This window comes from Nicotiana tabacum, chromosome 20 (genome assembly GCF_000715075.1).
Source record: "Nicotiana tabacum cultivar K326 chromosome 20, ASM71507v2, whole genome shotgun sequence".
Classification (NCBI taxonomy): Eukaryota; Viridiplantae; Streptophyta; class Magnoliopsida; order Solanales; family Solanaceae; genus Nicotiana; species Nicotiana tabacum.
The window spans coordinates 18,290,142-18,303,010 of record NC_134099.1 but is presented as its reverse complement, the minus strand read 5'-3'; the positions used below and the strand labels follow the sequence as shown (position 1 = coordinate 18,303,010).

At 34.2% G+C, this 12,869-nt stretch overlaps 1 protein-coding gene across 4 annotated transcripts; it reads left to right on the top strand.

The window, feature by feature from the left end:
• Window positions 1-2,792: 2,792 nt before the first annotated feature.
• LOC107788682 (putative WRKY transcription factor 57) lies at window positions 2,793-10,406 on the top strand. 4 transcript variants are annotated; one of them, XR_001648675.2, is made up of 5 exons: window positions 2,793-3,590; window positions 5,342-5,485; window positions 6,892-7,278; window positions 9,036-9,100; window positions 10,154-10,401. XR_001648675.2 is itself a non-coding variant. In XM_016610381.2 (4 exons), exons 1-3 carry the CDS (start codon window positions 3,184-3,186, stop codon window positions 7,268-7,270), a joined length of 930 nt encoding a protein of 309 aa, XP_016465867.1. In that variant the 5' UTR covers window positions 2,793-3,183; the 3' UTR covers window positions 7,271-7,278; window positions 10,254-10,406. The 4 variants fall into 4 exon arrangements, 2 of the variants coding, with proteins under 2 accessions (XP_016465867.1, XP_016465866.1); XR_001648676.2 differs by having other exon boundaries at window positions 10,254-10,394; XM_016610381.2 differs by lacking the exon at window positions 9,036-9,100 and having other exon boundaries at window positions 10,254-10,406.
• Window positions 10,407-12,869: the final 2,463 nt, after the last annotated feature.

The window sequence follows — 12,869 nt, the reverse complement described above, 5'->3', positions numbered from 1 at the left end:
TGATGAGACATGGAGTGGCGTTAAAGAGAGGCTAGAGGTTTGGAGACAGTCACTTGAGTCTCAGGGTTTCAAGTTGAGCAGGACAAAGACAGAGTATCTTGAATGCAAGTTCAGTGCCGAGCCGAGGGAAGCGGGCATGGACGTCAGGCTTGGATCGTAGGTCATTTCCAAGAAAAGCAGTTTCAAGTAGCTTGGATCGATTATCCAGGGGAATGAGGAGGTCGACGAGGATGTCACACACCATATAGGGGGTGGGGTGGATGAAATGGAGGTTAGCGTCTGGAGTCCTGTGTGACAAGAAAGTGCATCTGCTACTCAAAGGTAAGTTTTATAGAGCGGTAATTAGGCCGGTCATGATGTTTGGGGCTGAGTGTTGGCCATTTAAGAACTCACATACTCAAAAGATGAGAGTAGCAGGAATGAGGATGTTGAGGTGGTGTGCGGGCACACTAGGATGGATAAGATTAGGAATGAAAATATTTGGGAGAAGGTGGGCATGGCTCCTATTGATGACAAGATGCGGGAAGCAAAGCTCAGATATTTCGGGCACGCTCAGAGGAGGAGCTTAGATGCCCCGGTAAGGAGGTGCAAGCGGTTGACGTTTGTGGGTATGAGGAGAGACAGAGGGCGGCCTAAGAAGTATTGGGGAGAGGTGATCAGGCGGGATATGGCGAGACTTCGGATCTCCGAGGACATGGAACTCGATAGGAAGTTGTGGAGGTCGAGCATTAAGGTTGTAGGTTAGGAGGTAGTTGAGTTCATTTAGTCTACCAGCGTAAGGCTAGGCTGATAGGATTTAGTCTTAGACTGCTAGTGGTTAGTGTTGTGTTTTTACTACTCTTCCATTTTCATAGTTTAGGGTCTTATTTACTGGTTATTATTTCTGTTTTTCATGTATTCACTGGTTCTTGTGATGTCGTTATTATTTCCATGGTTTTTTATTGTGGTACTAATATATTTTTTCTTTTTTTGTCTTTTCGTCTTATTGAGCTGAGAGTCTATCGAAAACAGCCTCTCTACCTCATCGAGGTAGAGATAAGGTCTGCGTACACACTACCCTCCCAGACCCCACTTGTGAAACTATACTGGATTGTTGTTGTTGTTGTTGTTGTACATCATGAAAAGAAAATACCTTTTTTTTGTTGAAATGAAAGAATATACCTTTTTTTACAACATGAAAAGAAACTATCTCTTTTTGTTAAAATAAAAAAAATACCTTTTTTGATATCATAAAAAGAAAAATATTCATTTGTTGAAATGAAAAAAAGTACTCTATCTATAACATAAAAAGAAAGTACCATTAATAATATTTTTATTTTGGGTTGGGGATTGGGGGTTGGGGTGGGGTTGGGGCGGGGTGGGGATAGACGTTTTTCAATAGTTACAAAGACTAATAATTTAGTTTGCTATGTGTTTGAATTTATGTGAACCTTTTCGGAATAAGAGGATTAAATTTACTGTATAATATATTGTTTGAAACAAAATTTATATATAAAAAAATAATATAAATCACAATAATTAATTTTTAAGACATGGTCAAAGTAAATTTATCTGACTCCACAAATAGTACTAAATTCGCATAAATGAAAACGTAGAGAGTAATACAAATACGAGATATTCTTTAGCCTATAAAATAAATATACACATTTCGGCTTTTTCCTTTTTATTCTTTCTTTCTGCAAATGAAAGATGAAAACTGAATCAATATTCATCTGTTTTGACACGTGCTTCCCTTTTATTTATTTTTTTGGGAGAAATTTAAAAATAGCCAAATTTACAAGTGGTCATTCAAAGATAGCCACAGTTTCAAAAGTAATCGAAATTTAGTCATTTTTCATGTAAAGATGAATCTGAACGAAAATACTGTTCAAAATCCTGAAAAATACTCCAGCATAATATACTGGAGTTCCAGTATAATATATCGGTCCAGCATAATATACTGGAGTTTGGAGCACCAGTGCTCCAGTCTCTAGTATATTACACTGGAACCAACAAAGTATATCGGTCCAACATAATATGCTGGAAGTTCATACATAGGTGCACGGAACTCCAGTATATTATACTGGACCGATCTCTGTTGCAGCAAAATAGTGGCAATTTTTCAATGACTTAGCAAATACTGACTATTTTTGAATGGTCAGTCCGAAAACTGGCTAGACCGTGCTATTTTAACTTATTTTTTGGGTCCATAACCCCTAATGAAAACATATTTATAGAACGTGAAGCAGGGCAAATGCCATACTTCTATATCTTGGAAGAAATTTAAATCTCCTTTTTTTATAAAGTTTCATGGACTCCAAATTTTGTAAAAATGGCAGCACTTATTATCTAATTAATCAAGTATTTGAAACCTAGTAATTCAAATTCAAGTCAGATGAACCACTGCACTCCTATAAAAAGTTCTTCGTTGACAAAATTCGAATATAAAACTTTTAATTTAAGGATAAAAGAATCTACTAGCATGTTTGGCAGTGCATTAGCTTATTTTGAAAAGTATTTTTTTTAAAACTATTTTTCAAAAACTTAATTTTGGTGAGAAATAATTTGTGTTTGACTAATCAATAAAAATATACTTTTAAACAGTAATTAATGCTTGGTCAAGCGTTTAAAAAGTGCTTCCAAATGCATTTTTCATTCTATTCAAAAATTGCTTTTGCTTCTAAAAAAACATTTTGTTTCTTTTAAAAAACTTAACCAAAACACCTTAATTTTTAAGAAAAAAAATACTTTTCACAATAAAAAAAATACACTTTAAGCCCAAAAAAAAAGCACGAACAGGCTATAAATCGTTTATCCAAAGATGTAGTGTAATATTTTTCTTAAGAAGTAAGATTCAAACAGAGGTGAAGCGCGTGGAAAGATATGAATTTCTAATAACTTAAATATCAGCCTCTCCCAAGTAAGTTAAATACTCACTATTTAGAGGTTGACGGCGATTTTTCTAACTTATCTTTTTTTTAACTCTATATTTTCTCTCAGTGTCTTCTCACCAATTGCCATTGACGCGACAAAGCTTTCAAATCCAACAATCCCAAAAAGTTAAACAAAAATTAAAATATTCCATCCAAACACTCCCTAAAAATACAATCTCTTTACGCGTTATCTTTTCTCCTTCTTCTTCTTCTTCTTCTTCTTAAACCCTAGCTTTCTCTCTCCGCGTATTTCACTCTCTCTGTAACATCTATGGATGATAAGGATAAAGTTGACGATCCATTAAAAAGTGCAGCTGAGTTCGACGCTACTGAGTCGAGCTGGTCACTCGGTGCAGATTCGAACAATGTTTACAGCTTCTTCGGCAATATTGATAGAGATAGCAGTATATTAAACGAATTCGGTTGGAATTTTCCACCGTCGGAGGCGGCCGGAGATAAGGATGTTTCCGGTGGTAGTGGTGGTGCTGGCGGATTTGATCGGATCGATGATGATTTGGCGGGAAATAGTAGTACTACTCCATCTGCTTCTGCTACTGAAGTACCGGCGACGGGGAAAATCACTGATGAACCTGTGTCTTCCAGCTGTTCGGATGATCCTACGGAGAAATCCACCGCATCCGGTGGCTCTTCCGCCTCCCGACCGCCGTCCGATACAGCGTGAGTCATGTGTTATCGACCTTCTCTCGCTTCACGTAGCACAGCTTTATATTACATCTCTCTCTCTCTCTCTCCCTCTATGTGTGTGTTAAATTCGTATTAACTGCAATTTCAGTGGTAAATAATGGACTTCAAATTAAAGTATAGAATTTAGGGGATTGCAGTAGCAGCATAAAAGGAAAAGCCATTACCGCGTCCGTACAGGTTCTAGAAATGTCAAGTTGTTTACGCAAGTTGGAGTATGGGAAAGAGAAAGAGAGGCATTATCGTAATTTAATCATCAAAGTTGGGCTTTTCGGTATTGCGCACTTTGTGTGGCTTCAAAACAGCCGTTATTGCGGCGGGAATGGCGTGGATGATTTTTTTCCCCTAAAATATTGTAAATCGTAATTAAAATAACTGTACTTTTAAAAGAAAATGTTTTTCCCCTTTCTTCTTTTGGATTGGTTTTTGTGCTGATTTTCACGAGTTAGATTTAGAAAACGCAAACAAAAGCTCAAATGGCAAATGCAAAGTGTATAGTGAAGTATCTTCGCCATAACACTTCTCTGGAAATAGTTGGTGTAATCTCTGATTAATTAGTAACTTCTGCTTCATTATTTTGTGGTCCATTGCTTTGTGCGTACATAGTATTTAAGGAATGGTGGAAGTTTGAAAATTTTACCAGTTATGGGGAAAATGAGTTACTCTCTCTGTTATACTTTATGTGGTTGACATATTTTTATATTTAAAAATAATTTAATTTTAAATTTTTTATTTATTCTTAATGATATGCTTTAGTTATAAACTTTATGCTAAGTTTTTTGTTAAATATTTGTGTTGAGTCAGACGTCGTCACAGAAGAGTCTCCTACGTGATATTTCTAGTGCAACCTAGTTATGATATGCGTGAACTTTTGTTTTATGTGATCTCTCAAGGCCCATTGCATGCATTTCTGTACGCTATGGCTATGGTCTACGTAATACGTCTAGAGCAATTTTTTTTTTTTTTAATAAAAAACCGTCCTTTTCAAATGGTACATCAAATCTCTCCATAACAATTATCCTCTAAAATATCATTTTGCTATAGCGGTCAAGTTTTCTTTGGAACATATTTTTATATGTTATGTTATATTATATGTTTTCTATAATATAATTTTGCTATAGCAACCAAAAAAATATCCAAACAAATTACAGAGAGGTTTGACCATATAATAGTGTTAGTGGAGGTTTTCTTTGAAAAGGTGCGTTTCCTCTAATCCTATGGTTTAGGCTGGGAGTGGAATGAATTTGTGCTTCCTCTAATTACGTTGCCCAATAGTTTTATAAGTTTTAAGTTCCATTCATTGCACCTATTGACAGCATTGGAAAGCTTTCATTCTTTAAGCTACTTGTTCATTCTCATTCTGCTTCTTAATTAGTATTAATGCTAGCTTTTATATAGTAGAGATTAACTTCTGGACCAAAATCTTGAATTTCTTTCACTTATCGGCATATAAGATAAAATAAGACGCAAAAACATGTAAAGCCAATTTAGGTGATATTAAATATCTGTGGTCTACAACTTCATTAAAAGAATAAAGATCGACCACTTCTTTTTCAATTGAAAGATATCTTGTTTACAATAATTTATCTGATTAACTAGGTCGGTTGAAAAGCAATTTGATTGCTATTTTCAGCAGGTGTACTTGGAAATGCCTCTTTTTCTAGCTATTTTCTAGTGTGATAAAGGAATCACATTCCTAATGTTACTTTAGGTTGAATATTCCACAGAAGCAAGGTTAAAAAGAAGGGTCAGAAACGAATCAGGCAGCCCCGTTTTGCATTTATGACGAAAAGTGAAGTTGATCATCTTGAAGATGGCTACAGATGGAGGAAGTATGGTCAAAAAGCTGTTAAAAATAGTCCATTTCCAAGGTTTGTTCTCGAATTTCATCGTAATGCTTAAGTTGAACAATTTTTTACCTTAAATGCCATTCCTTCGCTAAATTTGAGCTTGCCTTTTTAATTGTTGAAGATAATGATTAAATAAATAAAAGTGCACTATCTCTAAATAACTTAAGATTTTAGATAAAAATTGCCACACATTAAAATCAAACAGAAATCTCGGATACAAGTTCTTCACACATTATATTATAGAGAATAATTTACGTGTGTTTAGCCCAAGAAAAAAGAAATAGAATGACACGTGAACTGTTCATTGAAAATGTAGTTATGAAATAAATAGAATTCAATCATATCTAACAACTTATGTTTTTAAATGATGAGATGGTCACATAATTCAATACTAACTACAGTTACGTCCAATCATGATACATCTTTTCGTTATAGATCTTACCCACTAATGTTGATGATTGAATTAGCTTCCAACTGATGTATAATACGCTAAATTCGCCAAATACTAGTATTAGGCTACTTGAAATATTATTGTCATTCTTTTAGTTTGCAAACTATAAGTCCAATTGATTACAAAGCTGTAGTACTGCAAGCATGCAAATATAACAAAATGCTGCCAAGACCGACTTTTGTTAAAGTTTAAATTGCTTGACTGTAGAGTCTAGGATGTGGTCTGGTGATCAACCCCATCAGAGTTCAAATCTTAATAGAAACAAAATTTGCTAAGTAATTTTTTTTTTTATTTGCCCGAGCCTTAGATGTAAAATTACCTAATAATTTTATTGGTGGTAGAAATAACAGATAGCTATTAATAAATTAGTTGAGGTTGCGCAAATTGACTCGGATGCCATTGTGATCAAGAAAATAGAAATTGCTTGACTATAGTAGCAGTTGAAAGTTCAATCGGCAATAATGTCATGAATATTTGATGGAATTCCATCATTTTCTAGTGAGTAAAAGAAGGCTGGTTATAATATTATACAAAGCATTTCATTTTGCTAGCAAGATTATTGAGCTTCTTTTTTTTTCTTTAATATATTGTTTTGAAAGTGAAGTAAAATAAAGTAAACTTTAACCGAAAACAACTTCAGAAGCACCAAAATTCAAGGCGCATATTCTAGATTAATCATTGATTTTAGTACTAGTGTATCTCTTAACAGATAGACTGGAAGAAACCTTTGTTTAAGTGTTACCTGAACAAGGTTTCAAATGTCATTTTACCAAATAAACATGGTGTCTGAACAGTATGATGTTTTATCAACATATTGCATAGCATTGATAATTTCTATCAAGATAGAAATAATATGTTTAAACCCTCCAATAACAACAACAATCCCAGTATAATATTACAAGTGGGATCTGAGCAGGGTAGCGTGTATACGGAACTTAACCCTTGCAAAATAATTATGATGTCCATGCCTTCTCAGGAGCTATTATCGTTGTACAAATACCAAGTGCACAGTGAAGAAAAGAGTCGAGCGATCTTCTGAAGATCCGTCAATTGTAATCACCACATATGAAGGACAACATTGTCACCATACAGTTGGATTTCCTAGAGGCGGACTTATCAGTCATGAAGCTGCATTTACAACTCATCAATTATCACCTTTAGCCTCACAATTCTACCTTCCCGGGGGTGTTCAATACCCTCAAGAAGTACCTATGAGTGCCCCAGAATCGCGTCAAATTCCAGGTGAATCTGCAGAAGCTCGTAGATTGCCAGAGACAAGTCAACCAGCCAACCAGCTGCCAACTGATGAAGGATTGCTTGGGGATATTGTACCTCCTGGAATGCGAAGCAGATAATATTAAGGGTAATCCCTTTCCTATTTTTCAGTTCGACACTATCTTGACATGCTGCATTGATTGATCATTGATTTTTTTTTGTTTACAAGTTTCATCAATGACATATACGTTGTTAATATGCTTTTGGTGTGTGTATGTATGCGTGTTTTTACCAAGCACGCGGAATTTTTTTTCTGATAACGGTTGTTCCAAGTTTGCCTAGCGAGTTTTAAAGTGTGTGATTATCTCATTTAAAAGGTTAAGTTGCAATAATTAATTACTATGTCTTTAATTAGTACATACATCCTTTCATGTGCTGGTTTGATTCTTCTTTTTTAAACCAAGTATTCTTCCTTTTTTAACCAAGCACATGAATTTGTTTTTATTATAGATGATGATAAGACTTAAACTAAGGATTTTTGTATGTCTGATACTATATTAAACCGTGTGACCATCTTATTTAGAAGTGTAAATTGTTCGCACATTTACTTAACAAGTTGTAGGTGTCCTATTGACCAGGTTAGACTAAAGTTTTCCTCCATTTATGAACATGCTGCACGCTTTGACTGCGCTTCTTAAATAAGTTTGTATTAACAGGCCAGGCCACTATCATAGACTAAATCATAACAATATATATAGACACTTGGACATAAACTCTATCCTAACAATGATGGCCGCATCTACAATAGTAGCAATAGGTATTTTCCAATACTCACATATGATGGTTGCATGAACGTGTGAAACTTAAAAATAAATGAACATAGTTACAAACCAACGTACATATCTATTGCAAATTCATCTCTGCTTGTGAAACTTTTGCCACTCAACATGTCTGCTTTTATTGATTACTACTTGCTAGTGCCTTTGAACTCCTTCGTAGGTATTGATCACCTGATAGTGAATATTCAGGTAAAAGTAAAATCAAATAATAATTTCTCCTTCTCAAAGACATGATTGTAAAATCAGATCAACATAAGTTAGTTCTATTTAAAATCTTTCATAAAATGTAAATGGTAAAAGAAATGATGAGAGTTGTCAATTTTCTTATGTCCGGTCAAATCGAACAAGATTCCGAGTGATGGAAATCTAAAGTTGATAAAGTTAAAACATATGTCCCTTTCCTGTAGATTGCTTTCCCACCGCAACCTTTTCCTATGGACGTTGCTTTGTCTGGATAAAGTTTTATCTTTCTTTCATTGCATTTAGTTGTACAATATATGAATTGTTTGGTCCCCACTGGTTTAAACAACAGTCAAGTCGTGATGCATGAACTTGATTGATGCTTTTCCTCTGGGCAACATTGTTCTTGTACTATTTGCAAAGGCTTTTTTAAGTGAATTGCTTGATTACCACGACTGTAGCTTACCTTGTGATAAATTGAATTACCTAGCAAGTAGGGATTGTCTAAAGCATAGATATGACCTAGAAATCAAGAAGGAAACTAATCTTTCTGTTGTATTTTACTTGACACCCCTTTCTTTTTCGCCACTTAAGAAAAAGAATGACACTTTTATATTTTGAAGTACTTTAACTTTAGACCATCTTCCCCTTTTACCCTTAATAACATACTTTTATGATGATAAAAATGTCATGGGAGTAATGTGTAAAATTACAAATTCGATACTTTTGAAATGTGTCAAAAGTAAGTCTTTCTTCTTTAAACTATGTGTTTAATTAGTCAAATATAGAAATATACAATGAAATGAAGGAAGTAGTTTCTTTTTATTACTGGGTTTTGACAAGAACCAATTTTGTGATTGTTGTTGGTACGTTAATCTGGCCATAGGCTTTAAGAATCAGCCCAGTGGAGGTGGCAATGCGCTCCTCAGCATGCCAAAGGCAAATCTTGCGGTATGATTTTTTTCTCTTGCTTTTTGTGATGCATAAACATCTCATGCAGAACATGCATAAGTAATAGAATAAGTCACGCCTGTCGGCGTAAACTGAAGCATATTTTTGGGATGAGTGGTCCTCAACATGATCATATGCTTGGAATCTTTTGAGATATTATGCATTATTCTTTGCGATTGCAACGTGATCATACATTTAATTTCCATATGCTTGAAATATTCTCATTGCAGTTTGTTTCTTGCTAAACTTTTTGTGCATATACAAAAAGTTACGTTGTTTGAACTCTTCAAAAATTTCATCTAACGCTAGACTATTCAAAATTAATGAGTGCGACAATATTTTTGAACAGTCCGAACAAATATAGACAGAAAGGATGTTACAGTAGCACTAAGTTTAATACTAGTATATTAGATTTAGGATGGGGAAAAAGCATCTTCCATGATTATATATGAACGTGGAATAATCCTAGACAACTGTAAGCTCTTTCATTTATTTAAAGGCGGATTCAAAATGTATAATTTGTGAGTTAACTTTAATCATCTTAATATTGAACACCTTGTATTTTTGTAAATTATGAGTTTAGAATTTAATTTTTTATATATCTTTTGATTATTTTCACATATATAACTAAAATTCGCGTAAAAATGGTAGATCCAGTTGAACCCATTAATTTCACATTGCATCTGCCCCGGCTATAATCCTAATATTATACTCTGATGGATTTTTCGTTTATCTTGATGTATTGTGTTGAATTGCTTTAATGCAAATTTAAGTACATTATGTGATTTTCTTTATCAAGATGTACATAAAAATGTCAGCAAGAAATTACTTGTACGTGCTTGTACCTGATATTTACAGACACCTATATTGGGTAATGAATATTTACATACAATTAGCTAATATACATATATGCTATATTTAACATGTTGGCATCTGATATAAACCCTTTGCATTAAGACGTGCACCTTCCTAATATGGAAATGGCTAATTAAGACGTGCACCTTCCTAATATGGAAATGGCTAACAGATCTCTGTTACAAAAACTCTTTCCAGGAATATATAGCATGGATGTCATTCTTGAATTTATAGCTGGAATCTGCCCTCTATATATTGTGAAGTTTACTAGCTGTTGTATTTTTGCTGATCATGATAGGACTATATCATGACTTAATGGAGAACCCTTGGATAGCAGCTCCAGATATTCAAGACTAGCTATAATTAATTGTAGATTGTCCCCTTTTCTTTCTCTTTTTTCCACTTTCTGAGATACTGGGGATTGGGGTACATAGAGGGAGCTGGGGGGGGGGGGGTATAATATTTGACCTGATTTGTGTTGTAAGTTGCAATTCTGGTAGTAATAATTTTTTTATTTACCAAAAAAAAAACTTTGCCTATTCATGTGGAATCTTTTTTTTTTTTTTATTTCCAGTAGTTTAGTTAGTACTTCCTCATCCCAATTTATGTGGTATATTTGACTATGCACACAAATTTAAAAAGAAAGGAAGACGTTTAAAATCTATGGCCTTCAACAAGCTATAAATCATCTTGTTAGGGATAAAATAAATATTGTAAAGCTAAATTATTACTAAATATAAAATATATCATTCTTTTTGAACTAACTAAAAAGTAAACAATGTCTATGCGGGATTTGCTAGCATAAGTGGGGATTGTTTGTCTTTGAAGAATCAATTTCATGATTTTTCCTTCCATTGGACTAGGCGGGATGCTAATATTAAATAATTCATTAAAAGTATAAGAATATTTAGCTTGGAACCCTCTTCGTTGAACAATTATTATGTATATTCAGTGGCAGAGACATGATCTCCACGAAGGGGGTTCAAAATTTTTTTTTTGTATCTAGTGAGAATTGAACTCATGACCTTATGTAGATTTTGAACCCCCTTGACCACTAAACTACACTTTTGAATTGTGTTAAGGGGGTTCAAAACTTAATATATAGAGGTAAAAAACAGATTTTGCCTTATATATACAATGTATTTTTTCGGCTTGCGCCCCCTAAATCCGCCCTTGTGTATATTAATTTGAGATCATTGTAGCAACCCAAAAGCTTAAAATTCTGAATCCGACTCTGATTGTGTTTGCAATTCGTGTTATTTAGGATTCCTATCATCATATTTAACTTATGTTCTTTATTGTGATGCTTCTCATTTAAGTAGGTGTTCTCTTAAAAAAAGAAAAAACCTAAAAAGAAAACAATGTCAGTTAAATTGTGGAGTTTTTTTTTTCGTTTTAGTACTCAACCTTTTGCATGAGAGTAATAGATATTGGTGTACGTGAGGGTAAATCTTGGGCGGCAAGTTGTGTCAATTGCGTGGATTTCTAAGTTGTTCCATTGTCAGCGGACATTACCTTTTACCATCTCCCTCTTTTTAACCTTTTCTTTTTAACTTTTACATTCACCTTTTCCTTGTAGCCTACGGTATCATTTTCATTTGCACACTTCTGTAGATATCTCACCACTTTGCTGGTTGATGCGTGATGCACAGACGCCTTACTAGTTTACCATGGACTTCTCTCCCTCATTTTATTCCGTTGCAATTTATGACATATTTCAAATTACTAATCTTTTTCAAAAAGAATAATACATTCTTATATTTGAAAATAATTCAATTTTTAACTTTTTATTTTACCACTTACTCTTGATGAGAAAATTTTATAGCTGCGCAGATGTCATTAGTACCATAAAACTTTTACCCCTTATGTTTTTAAGATCACAAATTTCAAAAATATTCTTTTTCTTTTTTTCTTAAACTTTGTATCGAGTTAAACTATTTCATATAAATTAAAATAAAGAGAACAAATTCTTTATTCTTATACCTAAAAAATTCTTTTTCAATTTCTAATGTTACGAGTTCACAAGAGTTTGTAATGTTTTAGATCCTCATTGGAACTTAAATTTTTGGCGAAATGGCTTCCTGGCCACTTAAACTTGTAGGACTTTTGAAAGTCGATATACAAACTTTAGTCTTTCTCATTTAAACACCCAAACTCGTGAAACTTATAACTAATAAACACCTTTGACCATTGACTATGCTTATGTGGCGGTAGCTTATCTTACGTGGACATAGAGCATACAAGTCACATTCAAATGGCGCGTGTATCTGTTACTATTCATTAAAAATATTGTAAAATCAAAAAAATAAATAGAAACTATAAGGAAAACCAAAAAAGAAGAAGAAATCACATCCGTCGATTTCCATAATAGAAACACCCCCCCCCCCCGGATCTCGTCTTCTACATACCACCCCTGTATCTTCGCACCATCCCCAACGACAAGAAATAAGGCTTCACCCATAACCCACAGCAACAACCAAACGAACCCAATCAGTCCCTCTTCCCCATCTACGCCTAACAACGCCTCTCTCCCCCCCTCCCTTCGGATTTTGAGCTTTTCTTGTTCTCTATCTAAAAGCTAGCCACCTACCACCAGAAATGGTTGCAAGATAAACACACATACACGCAAGGGACAGAGAAACAGATCTGGGGGTGAGAATGAGAGAAAAGAGATAGGGAAGTGAGCGGAAAAACAAAGGGACAAAGATATTTTTGTGGTTGTTCGGTTTGAGTGTTGAGGACGTTCGAGATCGCCGGCGAGTTGTTTTTTTTCCAGTTCGTGGTACAATTTCCAGATTTTTGTTAATCATATATTATCCATGTTTTTATTCGTTTTCTCTAATTCACTTGAACAGTTCTAAGTATCCATTGTTGTTCCTTTGTGTTCGATTTTTTCTGTTGTAGTACTGTGTAA

Excerpts from the sequence above, each read along its gene's own strand:
- LOC107788682 (XM_016610381.2), top strand. The coding sequence starts at position 3,184 with ATGGATGATAAGGATAAAGTTGACGATCCATTAAAAAGTGCAGCTGAG. Across the intron at positions 3,591-5,341 it reads CGACCGCCGTCCGATACAGC|AAGCAAGGTTAAAAAGAAGG; the intron begins GTGAGTCATGTG and ends AATATTCCACAG. Across the intron at positions 5,486-6,891 it reads AAAAATAGTCCATTTCCAAG|GAGCTATTATCGTTGTACAA; the intron begins GTTTGTTCTCGA and ends ATGCCTTCTCAG.